General features: G+C 44.9%; 1 protein-coding gene across 1 annotated transcript in view; it reads right to left on the bottom strand.

Annotated features, from left to right (window-relative positions):
- Positions 1-17,448, bottom strand: part of LOC137322115 (inactive tyrosine-protein kinase 7-like) — a 270,592-nt gene that overhangs the window by 39,318 nt on the left and 213,826 nt on the right. The window contains exons 6-8 of the mRNA XM_067985213.1: positions 15,861-15,991; positions 11,473-11,739; positions 3,247-3,380 (exon numbers count right to left, since the gene is read on the bottom strand). Coding sequence (XP_067841314.1) covers positions 3,247-3,380; positions 11,473-11,739; positions 15,861-15,991 — 532 coding nt within the window. The remainder of the gene's footprint in view (positions 1-3,246; positions 3,381-11,472; positions 11,740-15,860; positions 15,992-17,448) is intronic.

Here is a 17,448-nt window from a genome sequence, read left to right as displayed (position 1 = left end):
TGGTATACGCAATATCCTAGCTGCAATTTTATTTCAGTTCATTTGTGAAGTTGCGCTTCATGAGGTGAGGTGAACCTAGATAAGTTAAATTGCATTGCCTAGCTCTGAGGTGGTGGTGCTTCTTGAGTTTACAAATGAGTGGCTAGCTAGGCTACTTCAGAGGGCATTAACAGTCAACCACATAGTGTGGTACTGGAGTTGGGTAAGGACAGGAATCGGGCTCGAGTACAATGGACTCTACATTTGAACGGCCTACCAACACTCACAGTCTAGGATTCACATATGATGACTAGAAGAAAAAAAAGCTCGACCTTCAAGTACCGAATAGCATTTTAAGGCAATAAATTGGACATCATGTTTGCCACATTGAGCCCTGTGGGCTCACTGAGGATGTACACACCACCATAGAGAGCACGGCAACAAATGAAATGCTTAAATCAGTTGAATATAAGTTGGAGGATGTCATGTTAAAACAGTAGCGTCCTGGTCAAACTGCACCTCACGAAGGGAGTTCAGTTTTGGTCATCAAGGCATGAGGGAAACATTCAAGTTGGGCAGTGCAGAGAAAAGCCAAGAGAATGCGCCATCCTGTCGAACGACTGAGCTACAAGGACAGACTGGAGAAAATGAGGCCCTTTATCAGTGAAGGGAGGCGACTAAGAGGGCAGTTTATAAAAGTATAAAGATCTTAATTGGTACATTAGATTAATCTGGAGCAAGGATGCTGGAACAAGGGGCAATAGTCAAAATGAATGAAAAGTATAGGACAGGTCAGGAAGGACTATGTCACACAAAGAATGACAAAAACTTCCTGGTAATGTAGTGAAGTGTAGTGAAATAAACAATTAGGTGACATGATGGAAGATTGTATGTTTTTCATTTTAAGTGGATGAGCGAACATGGGCTAAATGGCCTCCCTCATCTGCATCTATACATGATTTTCTAAAATATTATACCAGAAAGCAATAAGATATCATATATACAACCGTGGATGAAATATATCACCATGTAGTTCAAGCTTCAAATGAATTTTGTCATTTTCTCTAAAGAATGTCAGAATTTTAAGACTTCCTTTCTAATTACAAAATGAAGCCAGCAGCATGCTTAGTCCAGAGTAATAATTTGATGAGAACACTCAAACAGGATGTACATAAAACAGGTGGAAATCTAAACATCTTGTTCTGTTCCAGAAACCTAATCCTTTTCTCTAGTACCTGCATGTCCAGTTCTCACCAGCAGTATGACACCAGCACCTGAAACTAAGCAGTTGGGAAACTTTCTGTAAGTAATGTTCAATTAGTCACTTTGAATGGTTAATATTAATTGGTTTCACTGGAAGTGTATTGGTGCTTGAACACTACCACAGGTGTTACATGCGCACAAGTGATGGATGAGTATATCTTGCAAGAATATACTTGCTACAATACCAATTAGCATTAGTCATTGAAAGTGTTTTTGACCCTTCCATCTACTATGCAATCTGACTAGTTGCTGTTCGAGAAAGTTGCTCCACTATGTGGCACCAGTGAACAAAGGTAAATGTGGATTCAGGTTCTACCAGCTTTTGTTTCTATAGTTGAGAGTTCAACAGACCCAACAGTTGATGACTCAGCAACATACCCCTTGGGGGCAACCCTTTTCAGGTTAACATTTGATTCAGCTGCTTCATGACTGTACAAAAGCACTTTGACAATAAAACATTAACATTTACTTTAGGTATCAGCTGTGGCTCAGTGGTAGCACTCTTGCCTCTGAGTCAGAAGGTTGAGGGTTCAAGGCCCACTCCAGAGACTTGAACACAAAATGCTGCACTGTCTGAGGTGCCATGGCACTATTCGAAGAGCAGGGGAGTTCTTCTCGGTGTCCTAGCCACTATTTATCCCTCAATCAACACCGAAAAACAGATTATCTGGTTTGTGGATCCTTTCTGTGTGCAAATTGGCTGCACTGCCTACATTACAACAGTGACAACACTTCAAAAGTACTTCATTGGCTGTAAAGCAACTGGGACTGAGGTCGTGAAGGCACTATATAAATGCAAGTTCTTTCTTTCTTTAAATTGTTAAGAGGCAGTTATACTAAAGACTCTGCTGAAATGCCATAATGCAGTGCTGTCCACGTAGGGCTCACTACTAAAGCAAGGATGTGGAGATGCCGGTGATGGACTGGAGTGGACAAATGTAAGGAGTCGTACAACACCAGGTTATAGTTCAACAGCTTTATTTGAAATCACAAGCTTTCGGAGCTTTGCTCCTGCAGTCAAGGACATTCAGCCACCGATCTTCGGGTAAGTGTTCTCCAAGGCGGCCTTCGAGACACACGACAACGCAAAATCGTCGAGCAGAAATTGATAGCCAAGTTCCGCACCCATGAGGACGGCCTCAACCGGGATCTTGGGTTCATGTCACGCTACATGTAACCCCACCAGCGAAAAAAAGTTATCTGTTTTTAATACAACTGGTCTCTCTCTCTCTGTCTTTGTGATCTGACCCCTTGTATATTCAATATTCTTGGATGTAATGTTTCCCTGACTAACCTGTCTGAACACCATTCACTCCTTTGATTGCTGTGAGTATCTCTCTGCCGAGGTGTGATAACGGGCAGTTGGAAAGATGTGTAATCACCAGGCATTGTTCTCTGACTATATATGCTGTGCCTTTATGGAACCCTTCACTCACCTGACGAAGGAGCAAAGCTCCGAAAGCTTGTGATTTCAAATAAAGCTGTTGGATTATAACCTGGTGTTGTACGACTCCTTACTAAAGCAAGGTTAAAAGTGAAACCTAACATTGTTATTCCATAAATTAAATTGTTGCCATTGAACAAAAACCATCTAATGCTCCATATGTGCTGTTAGCTGATATCAGCCAAGACTGCGATAGTGGCGCTACAATTGGCCTCAGTATTCCTGAGTAAGGGAGGAGCAGAAAATCATCCAGAGCTCCTAACTGCAAATTCAGTAATCCCTGCTCAAAGCGCATATGCGCAAACACTGAACAGGAAAAACAACAGGACTCAGCTGAGATGCTCCCTCTGGTTGAATAGCCTGTCAACAGCCAGGATTCATACTTGAAAAATGGCTCCTCAGGTGAAATGCAGAAGTGTGGCTGTTGCTCATGGAACCATATCTGAACATGAATTATTGTCTTCAGAAGGGAGGATAAACATTTATATTGACGCCTCTTTCGCCAATGTGAGCCACATATAAACCACATCGATGCCTCCAACCATCAGTGACATACTTACACCAGAAATGTCCACAATGTTCCGGAACCAAGTGACAGTGGGAGTTGGGGTGGCCCGGGTGCTACAGTGCAAGAATCCTGGCTTCCCTTCATCGAGCTGACAGTCTGTTGGCCTGACCACCCACTCTGGGATTGCTGTGAGTGGAAAGAAGAATGTACAAGAATAAATTTGTAAAACCAAACATGTCTATTCCACTACACTTTAAGGACAGAATGAGCTTTCCAGATCATTAACAAAAGACTATTATTTGTCTTGTTTTAAAATGATATTGAAAGGAAATAAAACAGGATTCCATCAAGCTGTTAAAGTCAAACCGCACTCCCCTGATGGCTCAGTTGGTAAATGTACCATGAAGTGTGGCACTAAGCCACACAGATCAGAGGTTCCACGTTCGATCACTGCTATTTGCTGTGGGTGGTAATAGGAGGCACTATACTCTAGGACTCCATGCTAGAAAGGGGGGAGAGGGAAAAAACAAACTCTGGCACATTTCCAGCATCTGATCGCTTTCCCAGGGATCCTTTCTAAAATTGCATACACTGACATAAGTTAAGGACGTTCAGATCAGTTGTGATGGCCTGGCAGGAATAGCTTGCTGAGACTCATCATCCAGGCTCACACATGAAAAATGGCCCCTTGGGCAAAGCAGTGGGCACTTCTGGAACTGAATCCAGCATGAGTGCTTCAGGTCAGGGGAGAGGGATAGGTATGGGAGAAAAATTGGAGGGGAAAAGCTAAAGGGAGAAAGTTACTGTTAACAGTATTCATTATGAAGTTCCAGCATCAATTTTCAGAACAAGACAGGGGCACGTGTTCATAAGCTCCTGAAAGGGAACCCAATGGTAACAGTAACAGGAAGGCTCCAGTTTCTACTTGCCCATCAGAAAAAAAGGAATCTGTAGTAATGGAGGGCAGAGCTTAAAAGTGTCCAAACAGTAATCAAGGAGTCCGATTTATTTCTTCCTCTGAAGGTGTCAGACAGCAAAGTGGAATTGAGGTTGAAGATCAGCTATGAATGGCGCAGCAGGCTCGAGGTGTCGTATGGCCTCCTCCTGCTTCTATTTCTTATGTCCTTCTGTTCTTATGTGTCGACTCCTTAACAGCTATGGTCCTGTCGGCACTGGCAGCTGTCCAGTACCTCGATTCTTCATGCGTGAGTCAACATAACAATGACTGCTTGTCGAAGGTTTGGGCCATCACAGCTAAGCCCAGTTCAGTCCTCACTCAATGTGCACACGTACATATTTTAACAGGGAGGGATTGGATAGCAATCAAATAAGGGAAATTATGCATGTAGTTCTGAGATTGCTACAACTCAGGACTATATGCATGCTAAACAGCAGAAGCAACATGCTATAGACAGAGCTAAGCGGTTCCACAACCAACGGATCAGATCAAAGCTCTGCAGTCCTGCCACATCCAGTCGTGAATGGTGGTGGACAATTAAACAACTAACAGGAGGAGGAAGCTCTGCAAACATCCCCATCCTCAATGATGGAGGAGTCCAGCACAAGACAAGGCTGAAGCATTTGCAACCATCTTCAGCCAGAAGTGCTGAGTGGATGATCCATCTCGGCCTCCTCCCGATATCCCCACCATCATAGAAGCCAGTTTTCAGCCAATTCGATTCACTCCACGTGATATCAAGAAACGGCTGAGTGCACTGAATACAGCAAAGGCTCTGGGCCCCGACAACATCCCGGCTGTAGTGCTGAAGACTTGTGCTCCAGAACTAGCTGTGCCTCTAGCCAAGCTGTTCCAGTACAGCTACAACACTGGCATCTACCCGACAATGTGCAAAATTGCCCAGGTATGTCCTGTCCACGAAAAGCAGGACAAATCCAATCCGACCAATTACCGCCCCATCAGCCAACTCATCAGCAAAATGATGGAAGGTGTCATCGACAGTGCTATCAAGCGGCACTTACTCACCAATAACCTGCTCACTGATGCTCAGTTCGGGTTCCGCCAGGACCACTCGGCTCCAGACCTCATTACAGCGTTGGTCCAAACATGGACAAAAGAGCTGAATTCCAGAGGTGAGGTTAGAGTGACTGCCCTTGACATCAAGGCTGCATTTGACCGAGTGTGGCATCAAGGAGCCCGAGTAAAATTGAAATCAATGGGAATCAGGGGGAAAACACTCCAGTGGCTGGTGTCATACCGAGCACAAAGGAAGATGGTAGTGGTTGTTGGAGGCCAATCATCTCAGCCCCAGGGCATTGCTGCAGGAGTTCCTCAGGGCAGTGTCCTAGGCCCAACCATCTTCAGCAGCTTCATCAATGACCTTCCCTCCATCATAATAGACAGTTTCCTAGAAGTAAAGGGAATTAGGGGTTATGGGGAGCGGGCAGGAAATTGGACATGAAGCTGAGTTCGGATCGGTCAATGCCCTGTGGGTGGCGGAGAGGGCCCAGGGGCTATGTGGCCGGGTCCTGCTCCGACTTCTTGTGTTCTTTAGATTTGTGGTTGGGATCAGATCAGCCATGATCTTATTGAATGGCGGAGCAGGCTCGAGGGGCCGATTGGCCTACTCCTGCTCCAATTTCTTATGTTCTTATGTTCTTATAAGGTCAGAAATGGGGATGTTCGCTAATGATTGCAGTGTTCAGTTCCATTCACAACCCCTCAAATAATGAAGCAGGCCGAGCCCGCATGGAGCAAGACCTGGACAACATCCAGGCTTGGGCTCATAAGTGGCAAGTAACATTCGTGCCAGACAAGTGCCAGGCAATGACCATCTCCAACAAGAGAGAATCTAACCACCTCCCCTTGACATTCAAAGGCATCACCATTGCCGAATCCCCCACCATCAACATCCTGGGGGTCACCATTGACCAGAAACTTAACTGGACCAGCCATATAAATACTGTGGCTACAACAGCAGGTCAGAGGCTGGGTATTCTGTGGCTAGTGACTCACCTCCTGACTCCCCAAAGCCTTTCTACCATCTACAAGGCACAAGTCAGGAGTGTGATGGAATACTCTCCTCTTGCTTGGATGAGTGCAGCTCCAACAACACTCAAGAAGCTCGACGCCATCCAGGACAAAGCAGCCCGCTTGATTGGCACCCCATCCACCACCCTAAACATTCACCTCCCTTCACCGCCGGCGCACAGTGGCTGCAGTGTTTACCATCCACAGGATGCACTGCAGCAACTCGCCAAGGCTTCTTCGACAGCACCTCCCAAACCCACGACCTCTACCACTAGAAGGACAAGAGCAGCAGGTACATGGGAACAACACCACCTGCACGTTCCCCTCCAAGTCACACACCATCCCGACTTGGAAATATACCGCCGTTCCTTCATCGTCACTGGGTCAAAATCCTGGAACTCCCTTCCTAACAGCCCTGTGGGAGAACCTTCACCACACGGACTGCAGCGGTTCAAGAAGGCGGCTCACCACCACCTTCTCAAGGACAATTAGGGATGGGCAATAAATGCCGGCCTCGCCAGCGACGCCCACGTCCCATGAACGAATTTTTAAAAATCAGTTGATTTTCCCCCTCAGCCCCAGAGTTTAATGCCCCCAGTAACTGGCCCAAAAACACAAATTAGTTATTCCCGTTACAAGTGTCAGCTTGGCATTCTTGTCTGAATCCAAGTTGCAGGTTTAAACCCACTGCAGGACACACAATCTGAGGTGGATACTTCAGTGCAGTGCTGAGGCAGTGCTGTGTTGTCATAGGAACCTTCTTTCAGATGAGACGTTAAACCAAGATCTCACCTGCCTGCTCAGGGGGACATTAACAATCTTATGGCACTATTCAAGAGCAGGGGAGTTCTCCCAGTGTCCTGGTCAACATCCATCCCTCAACCAAGTACAACAAAACAGTTTATGGTTATATATCTTATTTGCTGTTTGTGGAATCTGTTGCCAAATTAGCTGCCATGTTTCCCTGTGTGACAGTTAGTACAATTCAAAAATGATTCATTGGGTGCAAAAGAGGACAAGAAAGGCATTATATAAACACAAGTTCTTTCGTTTCTTTCAATCCCTGAAATGTGAGCGTGTGCTGCATTGTTGGAGTTGCTGTATTTTGGATGAGACATTAAACCGAGGGCACTTTCTGAAGGGGAGCAGGGTTGAAGATTATCGTTGGTGAGTTCCATATGGTTGCTGAGTTCTTGACCTCAGCTGAACTGACTGGGCGAAGTGGCAGCTGAAAGAGAAAGTGCTAATTTACCTGCTGGTACCTGGCTTGAGAATCATGGGCAGAGGCTTCACCTTGCTAAGCCACCCATCCTTATATTCTGCACAGCTTTATCACTATATATGTGTGAAAATACTTGATGGTTTCTCCAGTATCCTAACCAACATTTATCTCTCAACCAAAACCTTCAAAAACAGATAAACTAGTCCGTTATCTAGAATCATAGAATCATAGAAGTTTACAACATGGAAACAGGCCCTTCGGCCCAACATGTCCATGTCGCCCAGTTTATACCACTAAGCTAGTCCCAATTGCCTGCACTTGGCCCATATCCCTCTATACCTATCTTACCCATGTAACTGTCCAAATGCTTTTTAAAAGACAAAATTGTACCCGCCTCTACTACTGCCTCTGGCAGCTCGTTCCAGACACTCACCACCCTTTGAGTGAAAAAATTGCCCCTCTGGACCCTTTTGTATCTCTCCCCTCTCACCTTATATCTATGCCCCCTCGTTATAGACTCCCCTACCTTTGGGAAAAGATTTTGACTATCTACCTTATCTATGCCCCTCATTATTTTATAGACTTCTATAAGATCACCCCTCAACCTCCTACTCTCCAGGGAAAAAAGTCCCAGTCTATCTAACCTCTCCCTATAAGTCAAACCATCAAGTCCCGGCAGCATCCTAGTAAATCTTTTCTGCACTCTTTCTAGTTTAATAATATCCTTTCTATAATAGGGTGACCAGAACTGTACACAGTATTCCAAGTGTGGCCTTACTAATGTGTTGTACAACTTCAACAAGACATCCCAACTCCTGTATTCAATGTTCTGACCAATGAAACCAAGCAAGCTGAATGCCTTCTTCACCACCCTATCCACCTGTGACTCCACTTTCAAGGAGCTATGAACCTGTACTCCTAGATCTCTTTGTTCTATAACTCTCCCCAACGCCCTACCATTAACGGAGTAGGTCCTGGCCCGATTCGATCTACCAAAATGCATCACCTCACATTTATCTAAATTAAACTCCATCTGCCATTCATCGGCCCACCGGCCCAATTTATCAAGATCCCGTTGCAATCCTAGATAACCTTCTTCACCGTCCACGATGCCACCAATCTTGGTGTCATCTGCAAACTTACCTCCTAAATTCTCATCCAAATCATCAATATAAATAACAAATAACAGCGGACCCAGCACCGATCCCTGAGGCACACCGCTGGTCACAGGCCTCCAATTTGAAAAACAACCCTCTACACCCACCCTCTGTCTTCTGTCGTCAAGCCAATGTTGTATCCAATTGGCTACCTCACCTTGGATCCCGTGAGATTTAACCTTTGTAACAACCTACCATGCGGTACCTTGTCAAAGGCTTTGCTAAAGTCCATGTAGACCACGTCGACTGCACAGCCCTCATCTATCTTCTTGGTTAACCCTTCAAAAAACTCAATCAAATTTGTGAGACATGATTTTCCTCTCACAAAACCATGCTGACTGTTCCTAATCAGTCCCTGCCTCTCCAAATGCCCGTAGATCCTGTCTCTCAGAATACCCTCTAACAACTTACCCACGACAGATGTCAGGCTCACCGGTCTGTAGTTCCCAGGCTTTTCCCTGCTGCCCTTCTTAAACAAAGGCACAACATTTGCTACCCTCCAATCTTCAGGCACCTCACCTGTAGCGGTGGATGATTCAAATATCTCTGCTAGGGGACCCGCAATTTCCTCCCTAACCTCCCATAACGTCCTGGGATACATTTCATCAGGTCCCGAAGATTTATCTACCTTGATGCGCGTTAAGACTTCCAGCACCTCCCTCTCTGTAATATGTACACTCCTCAAGACATCACTATTTATTTCCCCAAGTTCCCTAACATCCATGCCTTTCTCAACCGTAAATACCGATGCGAAATATTCATTTAGGATCTCACCCATCTCTTGTGGTTCCGCACATAGATGACCTTGTTGATTCTTCAGAGGCCCTACTTTCTCCCTAGTTACTCTTTTGCCCTTTATGTATTTGTAGAAGCTCTTTGGATTCACCTTTGCCTTATCTGCCAAAGCAATCTCATGTCCCCTTTTTGCCCTCCTGATTTCTCTCTTAACTCTACTCCGGCAATCTCTATACTCTTCATGGGATCCACTTGATCCCAGCTGCCTATGCATGTCATATGCCGCCTCCTTCTTTCTGACTAGGGCCTCAATCTCCCGAGTCATCCAAGGTTCCCTACTTCTACCAGCCTTGCCCTTTACTTTATAAAGAATGTGCTTACCCTGAACCCTGGTTAACACATTTTTGAAGGACTCCCACTTACCAGACGTCCCTTTGCCTGCCAACAGACTCTCCCAATCAACTTCTGAAAGTTCCTGTCTAATACCATCAAAATTGGCCTTTCCCCAATTTAGAATTTTAACTTTTGGGCCAGACCTATCCTTCTCCATAGCTATCTTAAAACAAATGGAATTATGATCACTGGTCCCAAAGTGATCCCTCACTAACACTTCTGTCACCTGCCCTTCCTTATTTCCCAAGAGGAGGTCAAGTTTTGCCCCCTCTCTAGTCGGGCCATCCACTTACTGAATGAGAAATTCCTCCTGAATACACTCAACAAATTTCTCTCCATCCAAGCCCCTAATGCTATGGCTGTCCCAGTCAATGTTGGGAAAGTTAAAGTCCCCTACTATTACCACCCTATTTTTCTTGCAGCTGTCTGTAATCTCCTTACATATTTGCTCCTCAATTTCCCATTGACTATTTGGGGGTCTGTAGTACAATCCTATCAACGTGATCTCTCCTTTCTTATTTTTCAGTTCTACCCATATAGACTCCGTGGACGAACCCTCGGATATATCCTCTCTCACTACTGCCGTGATGTTCTCCCTAATCAAGAACACATCTCCCCCTCCTCTCTTACCTGCTGCTCTATCTTTCCTATAGCATCTGTACCCTGGAATATTTAGCTGCCAGTCCTGCCCCTCCCTTAGCCATGTTTCAGTAATAGCTATAACATCCCAGTCCCATGTACCCATCCATGCCCTGAGTTCATCTGCCTTGCCCATCAGACTTCTTGCATTGAAATAAATGCAGTTTAATCTAGACTTCCCTTGGTCTTTGCCGTGCTTTCTCAGACCATTTATCCGGTCATGTTTTGTACACTCTCCCTTACTGCCTTTTGTTTCTGTCACCACTTTACTTCCCACTGACTTCCTGCATCGATTCCCATCCCCCTGCCACTTTAGTTTAAACCCTCCCCAACAGCACTAGCAAACACTCCCCCTAGCAAACACTTGCTGTTAGTGGAACCTTGAGGTGTGCAAATGGGCTGTAATATTGACTTTATTTCTTTCCTTTATTAACTGAGGCATAGAATATAAGAGCAGGGAGCTTATGCTAGAACTGTATAAAATACCAGTTAAGCCACAGCTTGAGTACTGCATACAGTTCTGGTCACATTACAGGAAAGATATGATTGCACTGGAGAGGAGATTTACAAGGATGTTGCCTGGTCTGGAGAATTTTAGCTATGAGGAAAGACTGGATAGGCTGGGGTAGTTTTCTTTGGAACAAAGGATGCTGAGGGGTGATTTAATTGAGGTGTATAAAGTTATGATGGGCCTAGATAGAGTGGATAGGCAGGACCTATTTCCCTTAGCAAAGAGGTCAATAACCAGAGGGCATAGATTCAAAGTAATTGGTGGAAGGATTAGACAGGAGGAGAATTTTTTTCACCCAGAGGATGTGGGGGTCTGGAACTCACTGCCTGAAAGGGTGGTAGAGGCAGAAACCCTCAACTCATTTAGAAAGTACTTGGATGTGCACTTGAAGTGCTGTAACCTACAAGGCTACGGACCAAGTGCTGGAAAGTGGGGTTCGGCTGGGTGGCTCTTTTTCGACCTGCACTGACCTGATGGGCTGAATGGCCTCCTTCAGTGCTGTAATTTTTTTATTTTCTATGTTTTACACTTTAAAAGTAATTCATTGGCTGTGAATGCTTTCCTGAGAATGTGAAATGTACAATAGAAATGCAAGTTCTTTATTTTTCTTTAATTGAGCAACTGCTTCTTACTTGCCACAGTGATGCTCAGCTCCCTGGTCTTCTCTCCAGCTTTGTTTCTAGCATGACAGGTGTAAATCCCAGAATCCTCTTCTGCAGTCTCATTGAAGACCAGCTCATTGCCAGCCTGGTAGACACGCCCTTCAGTTGGAACTTGTGCACTGCCCCTATACCATGACACAACAGGCAGAGGCAGTCCTCTTGGTGGTGGGCATTCAACATGCTGCTTGGTATTAGCGATGAAAACTTTTGGACTGAACGACAGCATATCTTCGATTTCTAAATTTTAAAAAAATGGTTTCAGAATCAGCTCAACATTTTCCACTTACTTTTGAATCTACATTTCCCTCCCTCCTTATGGTAGGATCTGTGTTCACAGGAAACTTCTACCCAAAGCTACACTGGAGGTGTTTTGGAATTCAGTAATTCAAGCATTTGTTAACATTCTATATTCAATAGATGGCAGTAGTACCTACATTTTCTGCTCGACTCCAGTTTGTTAAAGATGACCATTTGCTCTTTTACTTCATTGTGTGACAAGCTTTATTTGCGTAACTGCGGCATCCAAAAAGACAGCATCCAAGGACACGATTGGATCTAGTCTTGAAATGCTTTTTTTTTTTAAGATTCACACATTGTCTTCATTAATACTAATTTTTTAATTTCCCACATCAGCAGTTAAATCACTATAAAGCAATTAGAGCTCACACAACTCACCAACAAGAACTTCCATGGCCAAAGCCAGTTCAATAATCAAGGCAAACTGAGAAGACTCAGATTCTTTCCTCAATGGGACTGTTCAATTATTATTTCAGATGGTTTTCCCTGTGAAGGCCCACCCTGCTTTGTAAAATGCACTGGGTTAAAAAACCATAAAGATTACAATCTGAAATTCCTTGATAAATGGCCTGTTTTATTTTCCGATTCTACACAATAACCAGCAGTACAAGTGACTACATTTCCCCCCACCATACAATGCAAACATTGAGTATTTTTGCAACTGATTCACCAATGTCCTTCGGGAAGGAAATCTGCCATCCTTACCAGGTCTGGCCTATATGTAACTCCAGTGCCACACCAACTTGATGACTCGTAACTGCGCTCTGAAGTGGCCTAGCAAGCCACTCAGTTGTATCAAACCGCTAAAAAGAAAACCAAGAATAAAACTCGACAGACTATTCGACTGCGACATAAGCATTGAATCACGACAAAGGCACACCCAGCCCAGTGGCAATTAACATCTGTGCCATACAAGTGCCAGACTATAACCATCTCCCCACAACATTCAATGGCATTACCAGTGAGTGTCCCACCATTAACAGCCGAGGGTCACCTTTGACCAGAAACTCAACTGGACTAGCCACATAAATGACTAGAACAGGTCAGAGGCTGGGTATTCTGTGGCAGATGGCTCACCTCCTGACTCTCCAAAGCCTCTTCACCACCTATAACGTACAAGTCAGGAGTGTGATGGAATACTGTGAAACCTGTAAATTAGGGATACCTAAGCGACTTGCAACAGGTATCCTTATTTTCAAAATGGTTATTGTAAATCGAATGAGCCAAATATCCCGGGATTGGCTGTATCTCCTACAGTGTTCCTTCTTTTTCTCACCCTCACCTGGGATCGTGGCTCATTCTGGAGCCCTGCCAGCGGTATGTGATTTCAGTTAATTTTCTGTTTGTTGGGTTTCCCAGTTCATTGCCATCCCGGGGTCCATTTCCATTGAGGGTGGGATGTCCTGATCCTGGGATTTGCTGCTTTGGCAGCCTGCACAGGACAAGGTGGCTGCTGTAGGGTCGGAGTGCCTCGGAGATCCCAGCCAAATTGAGACGGGCGGGGGTGGGAAATTAATGTCCTGCAGAACCCTGACTGGGATCCCTTCCCTCCATGTGCTGCAGCTGCAAATGTTTGAAGTGCTGGGGGGTGGGTGTCAGCAACTCGTCAGTACTGGTGGAGTAGGGATGTCAACTCTGGTTGGAGGCATTCCTGATCGTCTCGTCACGCTACATCTGGTCATGCGACATCTAAAAATCTTAATGGATTAACCTTATAAAGGTTGGGTATCCTGTAATTGAGAATCTTTAATTGTGGTTTTGCGCCAGCAGCTGTTGTGTGAGAAGTTCCAAGAACCAGGAGGCCACCCGTGAGCAGGGGAAGGGGGGAAGCCGGCGGCGGGCAAGGGGGGAAGCCGGCGGCGGGCAAGGGGGGCTGCTGCTGACCCACAGTGCCACATGGATGCCCAGTTTTGAGCTGCTCGATCTGTTCTGAATCTATCCCATTTAGCACGGTGGTAGTGCCACACAACACGTTGGATGGTGTCCTCAGTGCGAAGACGGGATTTCATCTCCACGAGGACTGTGCGGTGGTCACTCCTACCAATACGGTCATGGACAGATGCATTTGCGACAGGTAGATTGGTGAGGATGAGGTCAAGTAAGTTTTTCCCTCGTGTTGGTTCGCTCACCACCTGCCGCAGGCCCAGTCTAGCAGCTATGTCCTTCAGGACTCGGCCAGCTCGGTCAGCAGTGGTGCTCCCGAGCCACTCTTGGTGATGGACATTGAAGTCCCCCACCCAGAGTACATTTTGTGCCCTTGCTACCCACAGTGCTTCCTCCAAATGGTGCTCAACATGGAGGAGGACTGATTCATCAGCTGAGGGAGGACGGTAGGTGGTAATCAGCAGGAGGTTTCCTTGCCCATGTTTGACCTGATGCCATGAGATTTCATGGGGTCCAGAGTCAATGTTGAGGACTTCCAGGGCCACTCCCTCCTGACTGTATATCACTGTACCGCCACCTCTGGTGGGTCCGTCCTGCCAGTGGGACAGGACATACCCAGGGATGGTGATGGAAGAGTCTAGGACGTTGGCTGAAAGGTATGATTCTGTGAGTATGGTTATGTCAGGCTGTTGCTTGACTGGTCTGTGGGACAGCTCTCCCAATTTTGGCACAAGTCCCCAGATGTTAGTGAGGAGGACTTTGCGGGGTCGACTGGACTTGGTTTGCCGTTGTCATGTCCGGTACCCCGTCCGGTTTTATTCTTATGACGACTTTTCGTAGCGAGATTTTACAACTGAGTGGCTTGCCATTTCAGAGGGCAATTAAGAATCAACCACATTGCTGTGGGTCTGGAGTCACATATAGGCCAGACCGGGTAAGGACGGCAGGTTTCCTTCCCTAAAGGACATTAGTGAACCAGATGGTTTTTTTTTATGACAATCTGGTAGTTTCATGGCCACCATTACTGATACTAGTATTTTAATTCCAGATTTTTATTTCATTAATTGAATTTAATTAATTGAATTAATTGAATTTAAATTCGCCAGCTGCCGTGGTGGGATTTGAACTCATGACTCTGGATTTTTAGTCCAGGCCTCTGGATTACTAGTCCAGTAACATAACCACTATGCCACCGTACCCCAGGCAAGCCTTTAGGTTTCAGCTCACACGATTGTTCCAGTCACAAACCTAGTCAAATGCCAGGAGTAGCTTCATTAAGTCTTAACCTTATATAACAAACACAAAACAAAAATTAAAATTAGATACCAACACCACTTATGTTGTCCTCTCCTCTGTTTGCCATCTTCCTCAGTTTTTAGATTTTTATTTGATTTTTTTTCCTAACACCTAACCTGCTCTAGTTTTTCACGTCAAAAATGTTTAATCTACTTAATTAGATCTACAATCAAACCTTCTGGGTCCCCATCATCCATTTTGGAAGAGAACACAGACTTGACTTCTAACTGGCTGAAAATTAGCTCCAAATTTCAACCAATAGAATGCCATAGCTGTAAAGATGGACATTATTGCATCTTGAATTCAACATTCAAATCCTGATGAATTTTAAAGCAACAGAGACCTACCAATACCAGAGACATGGACAGCACAGAAGGAGGCAATTGCAATTCTCCTGACGCCTTGTTAGAACAATCCAAAACTAATCCCACTGCCTTGATCTCTCCACATACTCCTGTATCTTCCTCTATTTAAAATATACATCCAATTTTCCCTCAAAATATGCAGTGCTCTCTGCTTCAACAACGTGCTGTGACAGAGCATCTCTTGCTCCAACAATCCACGGTAAAATAAATTTCTCCTGACCCTTCTCCTCACTCTGAGGATTTTGCATTGATATCGTCACTGACTCCCCAAGCAGAGGAAATAGTTATATGGGGGCAAGTCATCTTTAACAATGGTGCCGGCTGTATGATGAGAACTCATCCATGCTGCAGGAAGGGTTACTTTTTCTTTCCAATAGGTCTCATTATACAATTACCCTTTAAGAGGTTAACTTTCCAGCACGGTGGTATCTGCATTACTGACTAACTAGTACTACGCGTGAACATAGTGGCTGACATTTCAATATTCACACTGAAGATATGGCTCTTTATTCATACCTGCCATACGGAGTGCAGCTTCCAGTACAGTGGGCTTCCCTCTTGGACCCTGACCGACACACTTGTACACACCAAAGCTGCGAGGTTTCACATTGGTAAGCAGCAGAGAGCCATTAGCAAACACAACAGTCCTAAGGAGAGAAGATTTTAGGTTAAATATATTGAAAGCATTGGTCTGTATTGCCCTCTAAGTAGTTTTGCAGTTCCCATGCTCTTCGTTGAAGCTGCAGCATGCTGGGGTGCGGCTCCACAAGCAGCAGCTGCCTTCTGGTGTCCTAAATGTGTGATTCTTCATAGGCAAAGTCAGGCAGTGAGTGTTGGCAGGCTGTTCCACTGTGGGGTCATTACAGTTGACTCTTCTTCTCATCCAACATTCACATAAATGCATGAGTTACTGACAGCAATCAAGAGCAGGAACCCTGGCTTAGTTTTTCACCACTCTCAGTGGACAGTGAGGTAAACTGTCAAACCTCAATTGTTGCTCAGGCTGAGATCAGCTAACTCAGCATAGACCAGGGATTAAATCTGGGGCCTTCCTGATTTGTAAGGCTTAAAGCTACATGGAGCCATTTGGGAGAAAATCTGCAGGGGGAGATAATTAATCACTAATAGTTGAATGGAGGTCCCCCTCATTGTCATCTTCCTCTTTCTAGTTAGAACGACTGGCAAATTTTGGACCAAGTTTTCTTGTCTGCCGCCCCTTCCTACCTTTGGGGTAGGAGGAGGGAAAAAACAAGGGCAAAGGAAAGGGGAAAAGTTAAGCAAACCAAGGTGGGAAATTAACAAAATTGGTTCTCTTTCTAAAATGTAAATTAGTTCAAGTTGGATCAAAGAACCGAGTATCCCCAAAATCACTCTGGAAGTGAGTGAAATAAAGTGAGGAAGAGGTTCGAGGAGGAGTCCCATTCAACTACCACAAGACTGCAACATAATCATCTAGCCATTCTGACTGGTATGATGAGGTTTGGATTCCTACATGCATTACTTGAAGATGATTTTTCTCAACTCCATCACCGCAGCTCCTGCACTCTAAGATCAGCTAACTGTTGTTTCTCATGCAGCTGGGAGAGGAGTGGGTACAAAATCATCAAACCTTTCATCATTGCCCTGGAGTATCAATTCCCCATCAAAAACCCAGACAGAAACTCTCGGAACTACTTCTGATTAATAACACGAGATCGCTATTCTTGCAGAGGATCTCAAATCAAAGTGGCAAGAAAGAACTTGCATTTGGGTTGAGGGTAAAACGTTGGCCAGGGCATCATAATCTTTCATCCATATTGAAGCCCAAAACTGTTGTATCCGACACTACATATACGAAAAGATCTGTGATACCATGAGATAATTTGTTTTAAAAAGCTCCCTCCCTGCCAAACAGGCAAGAGCAGTAGTTGTTTAAAAGAAAGAACATTCCTATCTCTCAACAGATAGTGCCAACAGATACTGATCCATCTGAGAAGTGGGACTAATTGGATAGTTCTTTCAAAGCCGGCACAGGCAAGATGGGCTGAATGGCCGCCTTCTGTGCTGTAGATACAAATAATCACAGAAAGGTTGACATTTTCTGAAAAAAATAAAGATGCTCAGA

This window comes from Heptranchias perlo, chromosome 5, assembly GCF_035084215.1.
Source record: "Heptranchias perlo isolate sHepPer1 chromosome 5, sHepPer1.hap1, whole genome shotgun sequence".
Lineage (NCBI taxonomy): Eukaryota > Metazoa > Chordata > Chondrichthyes > Hexanchiformes > Hexanchidae > Heptranchias > Heptranchias perlo.
Note: the sequence above shows the minus strand (reverse complement) of the source record. Positions and strands in the feature narration are given on the sequence as shown.